Source organism: Neovison vison, chromosome 13 (genome assembly GCF_020171115.1).
Source record: "Neovison vison isolate M4711 chromosome 13, ASM_NN_V1, whole genome shotgun sequence".
NCBI lineage: Eukaryota > Metazoa > Chordata > Mammalia > Carnivora > Mustelidae > Neogale > Neogale vison.
In genome coordinates, this window is record NC_058103.1 from 14,708,346 (window position 1) to 14,721,690 (window position 13,345).

General features: G+C 39.4%; 1 protein-coding gene across 3 annotated transcripts in view; it reads left to right on the forward strand.

Annotated features, from left to right (window-relative positions):
* Positions 1-13,345, forward strand: part of PTGR2 (prostaglandin reductase 2) — a 29,640-nt gene that overhangs the window by 15,282 nt on the left and 1,013 nt on the right. For all 3 annotated transcript variants that reach the window (XM_044230123.1, XM_044230122.1, XM_044230124.1), the window contains exons 4-9: positions 3,275-3,466; positions 6,725-6,895; positions 7,949-8,158; positions 9,058-9,179; positions 10,255-10,342; positions 12,473-12,512. In XM_044230123.1, coding sequence (XP_044086058.1) covers positions 3,275-3,466; positions 6,725-6,895; positions 7,949-8,158; positions 9,058-9,179; positions 10,255-10,342; positions 12,473-12,512 — 823 coding nt within the window. The remainder of the gene's footprint in view (positions 1-3,274; positions 3,467-6,724; positions 6,896-7,948; positions 8,159-9,057; positions 9,180-10,254; positions 10,343-12,472; positions 12,513-13,345) is intronic.

Consider the following 13,345-nt stretch of genomic DNA (forward strand, 5'->3'; position numbering starts at 1 on the left):
GGAGAGACTGCCCCTACCAGCATATTTTTAGCGATAACAAACATCTTGCCTGAAACATAGCAACCATCTCCTTTCTAACTCTTACACACCAAGCTAATTTTTTCCCTGGCCCAAATCCCCAAAGGTCAGGTGCCAGACAACTAGGGACCACCCCTATAATCAGGGCCCACAGAAGTTTTCCAACTGTCTAATCCTAAACTTACTCAAGTTTGTCCAATCTGTCTTGCCTGTTTCTTCCCCCTGAAACCACAGTAAAGACTCTGGGCCATTTAAAAAAAAACCAAAAACAAACGAACAAAAAAACCCCTGGGCCATCCTGTCCTGTTGCTGCTTTTTCTTCCTCATTAATTCTAGTGCTTCCCCGTGGGGCCCAGTGTGGTATGGTGTGCTCCTCCTCTTGGGAATTATAAGTGATAAACTCTTCCTTCAAGGCAGTTGGCCCCATGTCTGTTGTTTGACTATACCTGACTAAAAATCCCGAGTACAAATTAAAACAAGCCTACATACATATTCTTTGTCTTCCTCTCTCCCGTTACCTGGCCAACTCCTGTTACTCCCTCAAAGCCTGCATTAAAAGGATTTCCTTTGGTAAATTACCTTGAACCCTTGGACTAGTCCTTTCCGGGTTACATTTTCTCAAAACAGGACCTTGATCTATAGCATTTATCCTAGTTGTAATGAAGAATTACTGGGGTAGTTATTAGATGTCTGTCTTTCCTCCTTTTTTTTTTTTCTTTTTAAAAAATATTTTATTTATTTATTTGTCGGGGGTGGGGGAGAGAGAGAGAGAGAGAGCACAAGCAGGGGGAGCCACAGGCAGAGGGAGAAGCAGGCTCCCGGCTGAGCAAGGAGCCCAATGTGGGACTTGATCCGAAGACCCTGGGTTTATGACCTGAGGCGAAGGTAGATGCTTAACCGACTGAGCCTCCCAGGCATCGTGATGTCTGTCTTTCCCAATAAAGAGTAAACTTATGGAGACAGAGGTCTTATTTATCACTATATCTCCAGTCACTAGCATGGTGTTAATATTAAGTACTAGTAAAAGGAAAGAGGGAAGAAAATCATCTTGGTTGCTTTTACTAGACATTGTTCTTAAAAAATATATATTCAGGTTCATAACTAATTTTAATCACCAGTGTACACAGTATTAAATGGTTGTATTTAATGTATATATACTACTTTGATTGATATTTAAGTGACTTTATATCCATACTTAGATATGAAAAACCAGTCCAAGTATCATTATTTTGGTGGTTATATAATCTTCTGTTGTGTTGACATCATTTGCTTACCTGTGGAGAATTACTTGCTCCTTTTTTCTCTCTTAGCCTCTTCTAAGAGGTCTTCGGGGGGTACCTGGCTGGCTCAGTTAGTAAAGCATGTGATTCTTTTTTTTTTTTTTTTTTTTAAGATTTTATTTATTTAATTGACAGAGATCACAAGTAGGCAGAGAGGCAGGCAGAGAGAGAGAGAGAGAAGGAAGTAGGCTCTGCGCTGATCAGAGAGCCCGATGTGGGGCTCAATCCCAGGACGCTGGGATCATGACCTGAGCTAAAGGCAGAGGCTTTAACCCACTGAGCCACCCAGGCGTCCCAAGCATGTGATTCTTAATCTTGGGGTTGTTAGTTCGAGCCCCACATTGGGTGTAGAGATTACTTTAAAAAAAGCGGGGGGCGCCTGGGTGGCTCAGTGGGTTAAGGCCTCTGCCTTCGGCTCAGGTCATGATCCCGGGGTCCTGGGATAGAGCCCCGCATCGAGCCCCGCATTGAGCCCCGCATGGGCTCTCCTCGGCGGGGAGCCTGCTTCTTCCTCTCTGTCTCTGCCTGCCTCTCTGCCTACTTGTGATCTCTGTCTGTCAAATAAAATGAGTGAAATCTTTAAAAAAATAATAATAAAATAAAAGCGGGAAAAAAAAGCAAATTACCTTAAAAAAGGAGAGAAAGAAGGTCAGGTCCTTGGTCTGGCAGTATTCAGTGGCTGTTGCATTTGCTTCTATGAATACTTGGGAGGGCAACACTAGCAGAAGTGTAGTAAGTATATTGTCATAGAAATTTCTGCCTCAATTCCCCGTTTGGTCCTTTTCCCTGGTGAATTGAACTATACCACATGAGGCGCCTTAATGAGGTACCCATGTATCTTTTCAGTCTCCCACACTGCCTCTTGAACCCTCGGACTAGGGTTCACAAGAGTGAGCCACAGAGAAGAGAGTCTTAACTGCTTCTCAGAGATATCTTTAGCTCTAGTCCTGTGGAAAGGTGTGGTGCTTCTGTGACATTTTGCCTTCTTAGAATAAAGAGAATATCTACCTGAGGTTAGGAGGTATGATGTAATGCTTGGTCTGAACTTATAATGAACAACCATGTAAAAGTTGCTTCGTTTCTTCTTGGGTTATTTCCATGGAGGAAGCAGAATCTCTAGGTCAGTAGAAATGAGTAGTAATATGGTCTATATGTTGCTGGTTTGTTTTTTAGAAAAAATGTAAAGTTTTATAACAGCAACATGTAAGTATATGTAATTTGACACAATCCATTGAAAGCACTGATGCAGTATTTTGTATTATGTTTGCTAGTGTAATGTAATAGTACCTACTTTAATTGTTTAAAAATTTTAACAGCTTTGTTGAAATAAAATTCATCTGTCATACAGTTTATACATTTAAAGTGTACAGTTCAGGGCGCCTGGGTGGCTCAGTGTGTTAAAGCCTCTGCTTTTGGCTCAGGTCATAATCTCAGGGTCCTGGGATCAAGTCCTGGATCGGGCTCTCTGCTCAGTTGGGAGCCTGCTTCCTCCTCTCTCTCTCTCTCTGCCTGCCTTTCTGCCTACTTGTGATCTCTCTCTGTCAAATAAATAAATAAAATCTTTAAAGTGTACAGTTCAGGGGCATTTGCCTGGCCCAGTCAGAAGAGGATACAATTCTTGATCTGGTGGGTTCATGAGTTCAAGCCCCATGATGAGTGTCAAGATTACTAAAAATAAGTAAATAAGTAAATAAACTTAAAAAAAAATAAAGTGTACTATTCAGTGGTTTTTAGTCTGTTCACAAAGTTGTGGATCTTTCTAATTATACCTTTTTACTGATTAGAGAGGGGATACATCCCTTTTCCAGGATAAAAAAATAACTGAAAGGAAGATAGAATTTAAGATAAGTATAATTTGTTTGACTAAGACTTAATTTGACATTACTGACTATATACCTTTCTTTTAGTCATGAGGTAAATTAATAAACTGCCTGGTATTGCCAGGCAGAATTACCATAACCGTTTTTCTCTTTTAGCGTTGCAGAATGAATGAAGACACTGGTACTGATTACATAAGACCTTGGGAGCTGTCTCAAGTGGTTGATGGTGGAGGTGTTGGGATTGTCGAAGAAAGCAAACACATTAATTTTACCAAAGGCGATTTTGTGACTTCCTTTTATTGGCCCTGGCAAACCAAGGTTATTCTGGATGGAAGTAGCCTAGAAAAGGTGATGTATAATATGCAATATCTGGATTCTCTCCACACCCCGCCCCCGGTTTAATTTTTATTTTGTGCATTTGGCATTCAGTTTGTTATCAGGGAAAATTAATAAAAGCATGTATTTTCTTTTAGATGGCTTCCAAAATGTGGAAAACCTTTGTTTCTTTTTCCATTGTTGGCTGTAACTATAGGACAGTTCTTAGATTATTAGGGAGTGGTGGTGTTTTCTGTATTTTATTTCTCAAATTTTGCAACTATAAAATAAAGCCTGAATTGTAAGCATCAAAAAAATTTTTTATGCCAAGAACCAGCAGGCCCCTTAGAGTTGTGTGCTTTAAAGTTTCCTGAGAAATTGCCATTTAACTTTAAGAAGTGCATTTGGTTTGTTCTTGAAATGACTTTTTCTGGGGTGCCTGGATGGCTCAGTGGGTTAAGCCGCTGCCTTCGGCTCAGGTCATGATCTCAGGATCCTGGGATCTAGTCCCGCATCGGGCTCTCTGCTCAGCAGGGAGCCTGCTTCCTCCTCTCTCTCTCTCTGCCTGCCTCTCTGCCTACTTGTGATCTCTCTCTGTCAAATAAATAAATAAAATCTTTTAAAAAAAAAAAAAAAAAGAAATGACTTTTTCTGTCAAAGTCCTAAGTTCAGTCTCTGCTCTTACTTGAATCATGTGAAATTACCAATATTTGTCTGTTTTTCCCTACGAAACCTGGTAGCTTCATGTAATTCAACCTAATATATGTCATCAGGGAAGTTACTTCATGCCTCTGGCCCTTAGCTTTCTCATGTGGAAGAAGAAAATAGTGTAGCTCTCTCACAGATGAGTGTGGACATTAAATGCTATGAGAAATAGGACTAGGACTTTCTTAAAATTTTTATACAATTTTAGTACTTTTTTTTTTTAAAAGATTTTATTTATTTTTTTGGCAGAGATCACAAGCAGGCGGGGGGTGGGGAGTAGGCTCCCTGCTGAGCAGGGAGCCCGATGTGGGGCTCGATCCCAGAACCGTGGGATCATGACCTGAGCTGAAGGCAGAGGCTTTAACCCATTGAGCCACCCAGGTTCCCCAATTTTCGTACTTTTTTAAAAACAGTTTTTAATTTTTTAAATTTGAGAGAGGGAGAGCACAAGTGGGGCAGGATAGGGGCACAGGGAGAGAGAGAAGAGAAGCAGGGGGTCTGCTTTCTGAGTATAGTTGACTTTCAACTCTCAATTACCTTTATGTATACAGTAGATTTTACTGGTAGTTATTTAAGACTGCTGAATACAAACTGCCATTTTATTTGTTTATGACAAATCAAATCAAATCAGAATCAAAGTACAAGTCAAATTAAGGTAGTGAATCTTAATTATTTTTGGTGGATAATTAAATTTTTACCAAAGCTATTCAATTCCTTAAAATATTATTATAAAATCTTTATGGTAGGGAGTCTTTCCATATCATTTCTTTTTATCCAATCCCCCCTAACTTTACAGATAAGAAAATAGACACAGAGAATGTAGAAGTATAAACTATTGATAGGGCCTGGTAAACATATAAACATAAAATGCTAAAAAGTTGAGAGCTTTCATTTTATTCTGTAATTAACTAAAAGAAATTATATTTTATGGTACATTTTAAGCATCAACAATGAGAACTCTTGGGGTTTGAGCTGATTTTTTTTTTTTTTTTAAAGATTTTATTTATTTATTTGACAGAGAGAGATCACAAGTAGGCAGAGAGGCAGGCAGAGAGAGAGAGAGGGAAGCAGGCTTCCTGCTGAGCAGAGAGCCCGATGCGGGCCTCGATCCCAGGACCCTGAGATCATGACCTGAGCCGAAGGCAGCGGCTTAACCCACTGAGCCACCCAGGCCCCCTGATTTTTTTTTTAAAAGATTTTATTTATTTATTTGAGGGCGAGTACAAGCAGGGGGAGGAGGAGAGGGAGAGGGAGAAGCAGGCTCCCCACCAAGCAAGGAGCTCAATGTGGGACTCCATCCCAGGACCCTAGAATCATGACCTGAGCCGAAGGCAGTCGCTTAACTGACTGAGCCACCTAGGTGCCCCTGAACTGATTTTTTTTTTTAAGATTTTATTTATTTATTTGACAGATAGAGATCACAAGTAGGCAGAGAGGCAGGCAGAGGGAGAGGAGGAAGCAGGCTCCCTGCCGAGCAGAGAGCCCGATGTTGGGCTCGATCCCAGGACCCTGGGATCATGACCTGAGCCAAAGGCAGAGGTTTTAACCCACTGAGCTACCCAGGTGCCCCCCGAACTGATTTTTATATAGATAAATGCTTACTTTGGAATTAATCAGAGATTTTATTTATTTATTTATTCTCAGAGATTTAAAAACTTTCCAATTCTGCCTAATGTTTTCCCCTTAAATATTTCTTCTCTAATTTTTATATACTTGGGGCACTGATGAGAAAGAATGCTTAGTGCCTTTCATGTGAGAATTCCTTAAAGTTTCTGTTTGTTTGTTTTGCCATAAAGAGAAGTAATATTCATTTCTTTTTTACTTTGCACAAGTAAATTACAGAATTTTAGCAAGACTGAAGAATGGCTTACTGTTCTAGAAACCATATTGGGTTGTTTATTAGTCTGCTTGGAATGCCATTACAAAATACCATAGACTGGGTGGCTTCAACGACAGAAATTTATTTTCTCACAGTTCTGGAGGCTAAAAGTCTGAGATCTAGGTGCTGGAAAATTTGGTTTATAGTGAAGCCTCTCTTTCTGGCTTGCAGTTGGCTGCCTTTTTGCTGTGTCCTCACAGGGCATTCAGCCTTTCTTTCTTTCTTTCTTTTTTTTTTTTAAAGATTTTATTTATTCATTTGAGAGAGAGAGAGATCACAAGTAGGCAGAGAGGCAGGCAGAGAGAGAAGGGGAAGCAGACTCCCCGCTGAGCAGAGGGCCCGATGTGGGGCTCGATCCCAGGACCCTGAGATCATGACCTGAGCCGAAGGCAGAGGCTTTAACCCACTGAGCCACCCAGGCGCCCCTCAACCTTTCATTTGTGCACATGCAGAGAAAGAGCTCTGGTGTCTCTTCCTTCTCTTACTAGGAAACAAATCCTTTTGGATTAGGGTCCTTTCCCTAGGACCTTATTTAACTTTAATTATCTCCCTAAAGGTCCTGTCTCCAAATAGAGTTACATTAAGGGTTAGGTCATCAACATAAGAATCTGGGGGGACACAACAGTCCATAACAGGTTGTCTCTACATTGTTGACTTAAAACAGGAATTCCTAGTATTATTTTTTAAAGTTACATGTTTTATTTTAGGTGGACCCACAACTTGTGGACGGACACCTTTCATACTTTCTTGGAGCTATAGGTATGCCTGGTTTGACTTCCTTGATTGGGATACAGGAGAAAGGTCACATAACTGCTGGATCTAATCAGACAATGGTTGTTAGTGGAGCTGCTGGTGCTTGTGGATCCTTGGCTGGGCAGGTAAAATGTCTGAGAATTAATTTGATTTTCTAAAATAAGTGGTCATAATCAAATTTCTGGGTACATGTATATAGTTTAAAATATAAAATTGAACAAATTTATAATATTCATTTTACACATTTTGGGTAGAAATGATGTTATTACGTGCTTAGACTCTCTTGATAACAACATGAAAAATGTAGATTTTTGTATCTTGTTCTCTATTAACCGAAAACAGACACGGTAAATTCTAGAACATTGCTTTAATCAATATGAGGAAGAAGCTCATAGAGTACCTATCTGGAATTCATGAATTAAAAGGCAAACTCATATATTTATATATATAAAGGCATTCAGTCTTTCTTTCTTTCTTTCTTTTTTTTTTTTTAAGATTTTATTTATTTATTTGACAGAGGTCACAAGTAGGCAGAGAGGCAGACAGAGAGAGAGAGAGGGGGAGAAGCAGGCTCCCTGTTGAGCAGAGAGCCCGATGCAGGGCTCCATCCCAGGACCCTGAGATCATGACCTGAGCTGAAGGCAGAGGCTTAACCCACTGAGCCACGCAGGTGCCCCCAAACTCATATTTTTGAAAAGAATCTTCAAATTAGAGAGCACTTACTGGGTTCTAGAAATATATTAAGGATTATGATAGAATCTTTAAGTAAATTTATGGTTTTTTTAAATGTTTTATGAATAACAGCCTTTATGGTGTGAAAACCATTGAAACAAAACATTTTATCATAGTAGTGATTTTAATTCCTCAGAGGCCTGAAAAATATTGAACTGCAAGATAGTGATATTTTGAGTCTATTTCTTTTATGAAATCAGCTTTGAATTGTGTGATTGTAACATTAAAACTAGGTCTAATGTTAGTCAATCTTCTTTTTTTTTAGTAGTGACCTTGTATCTGGTCTCAATTCTTTTGGTTTCAAATTCCTTTAAGCCAGCAGCTCTGTAATCAAACCTAATTGTGATGAATACTCTTATATACTTGTCATATCTTGTGTGCTTTCACATTTTTACACTTAGATGTGGTAACAGAAAATTGTTTAATTTTTAAAATTTCCCTCTTAGATTGGCCATTTGATGGGCTGTTCCAGAGTGGTGGGAATTTGTGGAACACAGGAGAAGTGCCTCTTTCTGACCTCAGAACTAGGCTTTGATGCTGCAGTTAATTATAAAAAGGGGAATGTCGCAGAACAGCTCCGTGAATTCTGTCCAGCTGGAGTGGATGTTTACTTTGACAATGTTGGTGGTGACATCAGTGATACAGTGATAAGTCAGGTTGTGTGCCGATTTGTTTGTTATAAATTTGAATACTATATTTTATTTGATGTACTATCTTTTTACCTGATACTGAGAAAAAAAAAAAACTCTAAAATTCTAGGGTTTATTGTGAGAAATAGTGTGATGGTCAGTATTGTAATTAAATAACAAAAAGCTTGCTATAGCTACTTCCGTTTGCTTGCAGAATTCGCACGTGAGTATCAGTTTCAGTTCTTTGCTAGCAATGTTATATTTTCACCTGCAATTTATTTTTGTCAAGAATTAGTTGTAGGGATGCCTGGCTGGCTTGGTTGGTCAGGCATGCAACTCTTGATCTCAGGGTTGTGAGTTCTAGCCCCATCTTGGATCTAGAGATTACTTAAAAATAAAATCACATTTATATTATTCAAATGGTGAAGTTTTGACCCTAACTCCCTATCAGTTAATTCACAGCCATGGCCTCTGACTTTGGGTAGGGAAAGGACTACATAGATTACAGGTATTTACATATTTTATTAAGAGTGTTATAAAATATGAACATTAGCTATTAACACTGCATTGTCTTTTACTGTATGTAAAATTATGTGCAGTTGAGGTTAAATTATTTAAATCCAAGGAAATTCTTTACTGCTACTACTAATAGTAGCAACAACAGTGGTGACACAAGTGTAATTCTTTTGCATATTATCAAACTTTCATTTACCTCTATGTTCCTTTGGAGGGGACTTGTTTCCTAGCTAATTAAAACTCTTAAATACATATCAGGCATAAATCTTCAAAGCAAAAGCAATTAATTGGCACCAAATGATTAAATACAATAATCAAGGAGGCATTCATGGCATTGAAGCAGCCATAAAATCAGTAAACATAGCAAAGGCATGTATGTTAGGGTATAATCATCAGTTTTCTCTGAACAGATGAATCGGAACAGCCATATCATCCTGTGCGGTCAAATTTCTCAGTACAACAAAGATGTGCCTTATCCTCCTCCACTACCCCCTGCCGTAGAAGCAATCCAAAAAGAAAGAAACATCACAAGGTATGGTCTCCCCTTTTCCCCTTATTACCAGATTCATGAGTTTAAAGATCATAGATGTATATGGAACGCATTGTTCTTCATATATAACTTTTCCTTATTTTTAAAAAAGATTTGTGTATTTTAGAGAGTGAGAAAGCATGCTTGTGCGCATGGTGGGGAGGGGCACAGGGAGACGAGGAGAGGGGAGCAGACTCCCTGCTGAGCATGAAGCACAATGCAGGGCTTGATCTCATGACCCTGAGATGATGACCTTAGTCTAAATCAGCAGTCAGACACTCAACCACCTAAGCCACCCAATTTATTCTTAATAAATAAAGCTTGAAAATAAACATTTTAAGCCAGTTCAATATTTAGGTTTTGGCGAAGTAGCTCCCTAGCAGAAAACTTTCTTTCTTTCTTTTTTTTTTTTGGCAGAAAACTTTCTAAAAAATCCATCTGTTCTATCAATCTTTTGCAAGTCTTTTTTCCCCAGTGATAGAAACTCAACTCACATTGGCTTCAGCGCAAAGGAAATTTATTGGCTCATGTTTCTGAGAAGTCCGGTATTAGCATTGATTTAGATTTGGCTGGATAAAAGGTTGGCATGGTGGCATCACCACTCAGCTTTTCTCTACCTCTGGGCTGTGCTTTATTTTGGGGTGGCTCTGTTCCCTCGCAGGCTCTCTTGCAGCACAGCAAGAGGATGACTGTTACCTCTAATCCTATACTGGTTAGTAACCCAAGCAAAAAAGAGAACAGCTCTCTCCCGTTTTGTTAAGTCCCAAAGCTGATACGTATTGGCTCAGACTGGCCTGGCTTTGGTCACAGGAGGGATGGGGAAAGGATATTACCTACAAAGTAAAATCACAGTGCTAATTACCAAACAGAGTTCTGGATGCCGGCCAGGCAATAGAAGTCCACTATACTTACACCTGTAACTACACCAAAAATAACAAAACTGTATCTCACCAGACTCTGTGTGATTAAGTCCTAATGCTTGAAAGATTAACAGATATTAAAGTTCTGGAATGGTTTGGTGTTGGACTGTTTCACCCTCTATAATTTCTGATCATTATCCTTTTCTTCTCCACTACAGAGAAAGATTTCTGGTGTTGAACTATAAGGACAAATTTGAGTCTGGCATTCTACAGCTGAGTCAGTGGTTTAAAGAAGGAAAACTAAAGGTAGAACTCGCTTCTGTTCTTTATCGCTATCATTTGTCTGCTACTTAAGATACTTTTTTATTTTTTTAAAGATTTTATTTATTTATTTGACAGAGAGAAATTACAAGTAGATGGAGAGGCAGGCAGAGAGAGAGGGAAGCAGGCTCCCCGCTGAGCAGAGAGCCCGATGCGGGACTCGATCCCAGGACCCTGAAATCATGACCTGAGCCGAAGGCAGCGGCTTAACCCACCGAGCCACCCAGGCGCCCCAAGATACTTTTTTTTTTTAAAGATTTTTTTATTTATTTGATAGAGATCACAAGTAGGCAGAGAAGCAGGCAGAGAGAGGGAGAAGCAGGCTCCCCACTGAGCAGAGAGCCTGATGCGGGGCTCGATCCCAGCACCGTGGGATCATGACCTGAGCAGAAGGCAGGGGCTTTAACCCACTGAGCCACCTAGGTACCCCTACTTAAGATACTTTTATGTTATTTGAGTTTATGATAGCAAACATTAACTTCATAATAAAAATTACTACAAAATTGTACTAAATGTTGTAAATTAAGTTTTACTCCCAGGTGAGTATAACCTCCTAATTGAGAAACTCTCTGGTTAGGCCCTTTATCTAAGATTTCATTAACCTTTACATTTCTTAGACTGTATTACAAGATAAATATGTGTTTTTTTCCAAATTTTAATATTCATTACTTTAACAAATATTTATGGAATGCTACTATGTGTTAGAAGCCATGCTTTCTCAAAAATCTTATAAGCACTTCTTTGTACCCCTAACCCTCTACCACCATACTTCTTTTTTTCCCTCCTGGATATTCTGAATAATCTTGGTTGGTGGCTGAAAACCAAGAGTTACTAATCTGGGGTCTAGACCCTGACCTAGGACGTTCTTGAAACTTGCAAATCATAGGCAAAGTTATATGTGTATGTGCTTATGTTTATGTACTTTGTTTTTTTGGAAAGTGGTTGTATAGTTCGTGATATTACCAATGGAAGAACAGACAATGGGAAAAGAGGATTTCATTTTTAAAAGATTTATCTACCTATTAGAGAGAGAGAGAGCATGTGCCTGTGAGCGGTGGGGAGGGTAAGGGGAGAGAGAGAGAATCTCAGGTAGACTTCCTGCAGAGCCCAGAGCCTAGAGCTAATGCTAGAGTCAATCCCATCACCTTGAGATCATGACCTTAGCTGAAATCAAGAGCCAGATGCTTCACTGACTGAGTCATCCATGAGCCCCAAGAGGACTTTATTTTAAAAAATCATTTTATAGGAAACTTTTCTGTGCTGCGTCCAAGAAATGAAGAATGTCTATTTTTAGACAGAAAGTGCTAAATAGTATTGCTGCCCTTTGCAAAAATGAAGAATATTAAAATTGACCCTGAGCATCTCAGGGTTTAAAGGTGCTGACACCCTCCCCCTCCATGCAGTTGAAAATCATGCCAAAACTACTAGTAGCCTACTATTGACCAGAAGCCTTACTGATAACATAAACGGTTGATTACCTCATATTTTGTGTGTTATGTGTAATTTATACTGTATCCTTTTTAAAAAAAATTTATATATCTATTTGAGAGATAGTGAGAGAGGGAACACAAGCACGGGATTGGTGGGGGGTGTTGCTGGAGAGGGAGAAGCAGGTTCCCTGCTGAGCAGGGAGCCTGATGCAGGGCTCATGACCTGAGCCAAAGGCTGATGCTTAATGACTGAGCCACCCAGGCACCCCTATACTATATTCTTTATAATAAACTAGGGAAAAGAAAATGTTATTAAGAAAATCACAAGGGAGGGGTGCCTGGGTGGTTCAGTGGGTTAATAAGCCTTTGTCTTTGGTTGGGTCGTGGTCTCAGGGTCCTGGGATCAAGCCCTGCGTCGGGATCTCTGCTCAGGAGGGAGCTTCCCCTCCTCTCTCTGTCTGCCTCTCTGCCTGCTTGTGATCTTTCTCTCTGTCAAATAAATAAGTAAAATCTTAAGAAAGAAAGAAAATTATAAGGGAAAATACATATATAGTACTGTACTGTGTTTATAAAAACAATTTGTGTATAAATAGACATACACAGTTCAAACCCATGTAGTTCAGGGTCAACTGTAAATAGATACATTGAACTTGAGAATACTATATGTAGCTGTTTTGATTTACAGATCAGAGAGACTGTGACAAATGGATTGGAAAACATGGGAGGTAAGATGAATGTAGATTTATTTATTATATGCATGAGCTTAGCACAAATACTCCCTTTTTCCCTTGAATTCTACTTCCCTGGTGTTTTTTTCTTTTTAAATAATTTCTTTCCTTCTTGTAAAACAATTCTGCAGGTTTACTTAAATATCTTAATCAAACTCCCATTAAAGTTCATCATAGTAGTATTTAAGAAGTATTGTTTTCACATTTCAAATAATAAATGTTTCTTTGGTTTTGAAACAGTTTTATGAAAAAAATGTAACAATCATGAAAGTCATTTAGCTTCTAGGTAACTTTTTCAGGTTAAATGGTTTTATTTACATATTTATTAGAGAGAGAGAGAGAAGGCAAGCATGCAAGTCAGTGAGCTTGAGGGATGGGGAAGGAGCAGAAGAATAGGGAGAAGCAGGGTCCCTGCTCAGCAGGGAGCCCCAACCCTGGGCTATCCCAGGGTCCTGAGATCTTGACCTGAGCCCAAGGTAGACACTTAACCAGCTGAGCCACCCAGGTGTCCCCAGGTTGAATAATTCTCAGGCACCATGAAATTACATTAAACACATTTTCAATATTTAGGTTTCTTTCTTTTTTTTTAAGAAAATGAGAGTGAGCATGAGCTGTGGGGCGGGAGAGGGAGGAGAGACAGGAGAAGAGGCAGGGAGCAGGGAGCAGGGAGCCTGCCCCTGGGCTCAGTCCCAGGACTCTGAGATTATGACCTGAGTCAAAGGCAGAAGCTTAACCAACTGAGCACCCAAGCACCCAGGATTTCTATATCTTTAATAGTTTTTTTAAAAAAAGATTTTATTTATTTATGAGAGAGAGAGAGAGCACAAGTA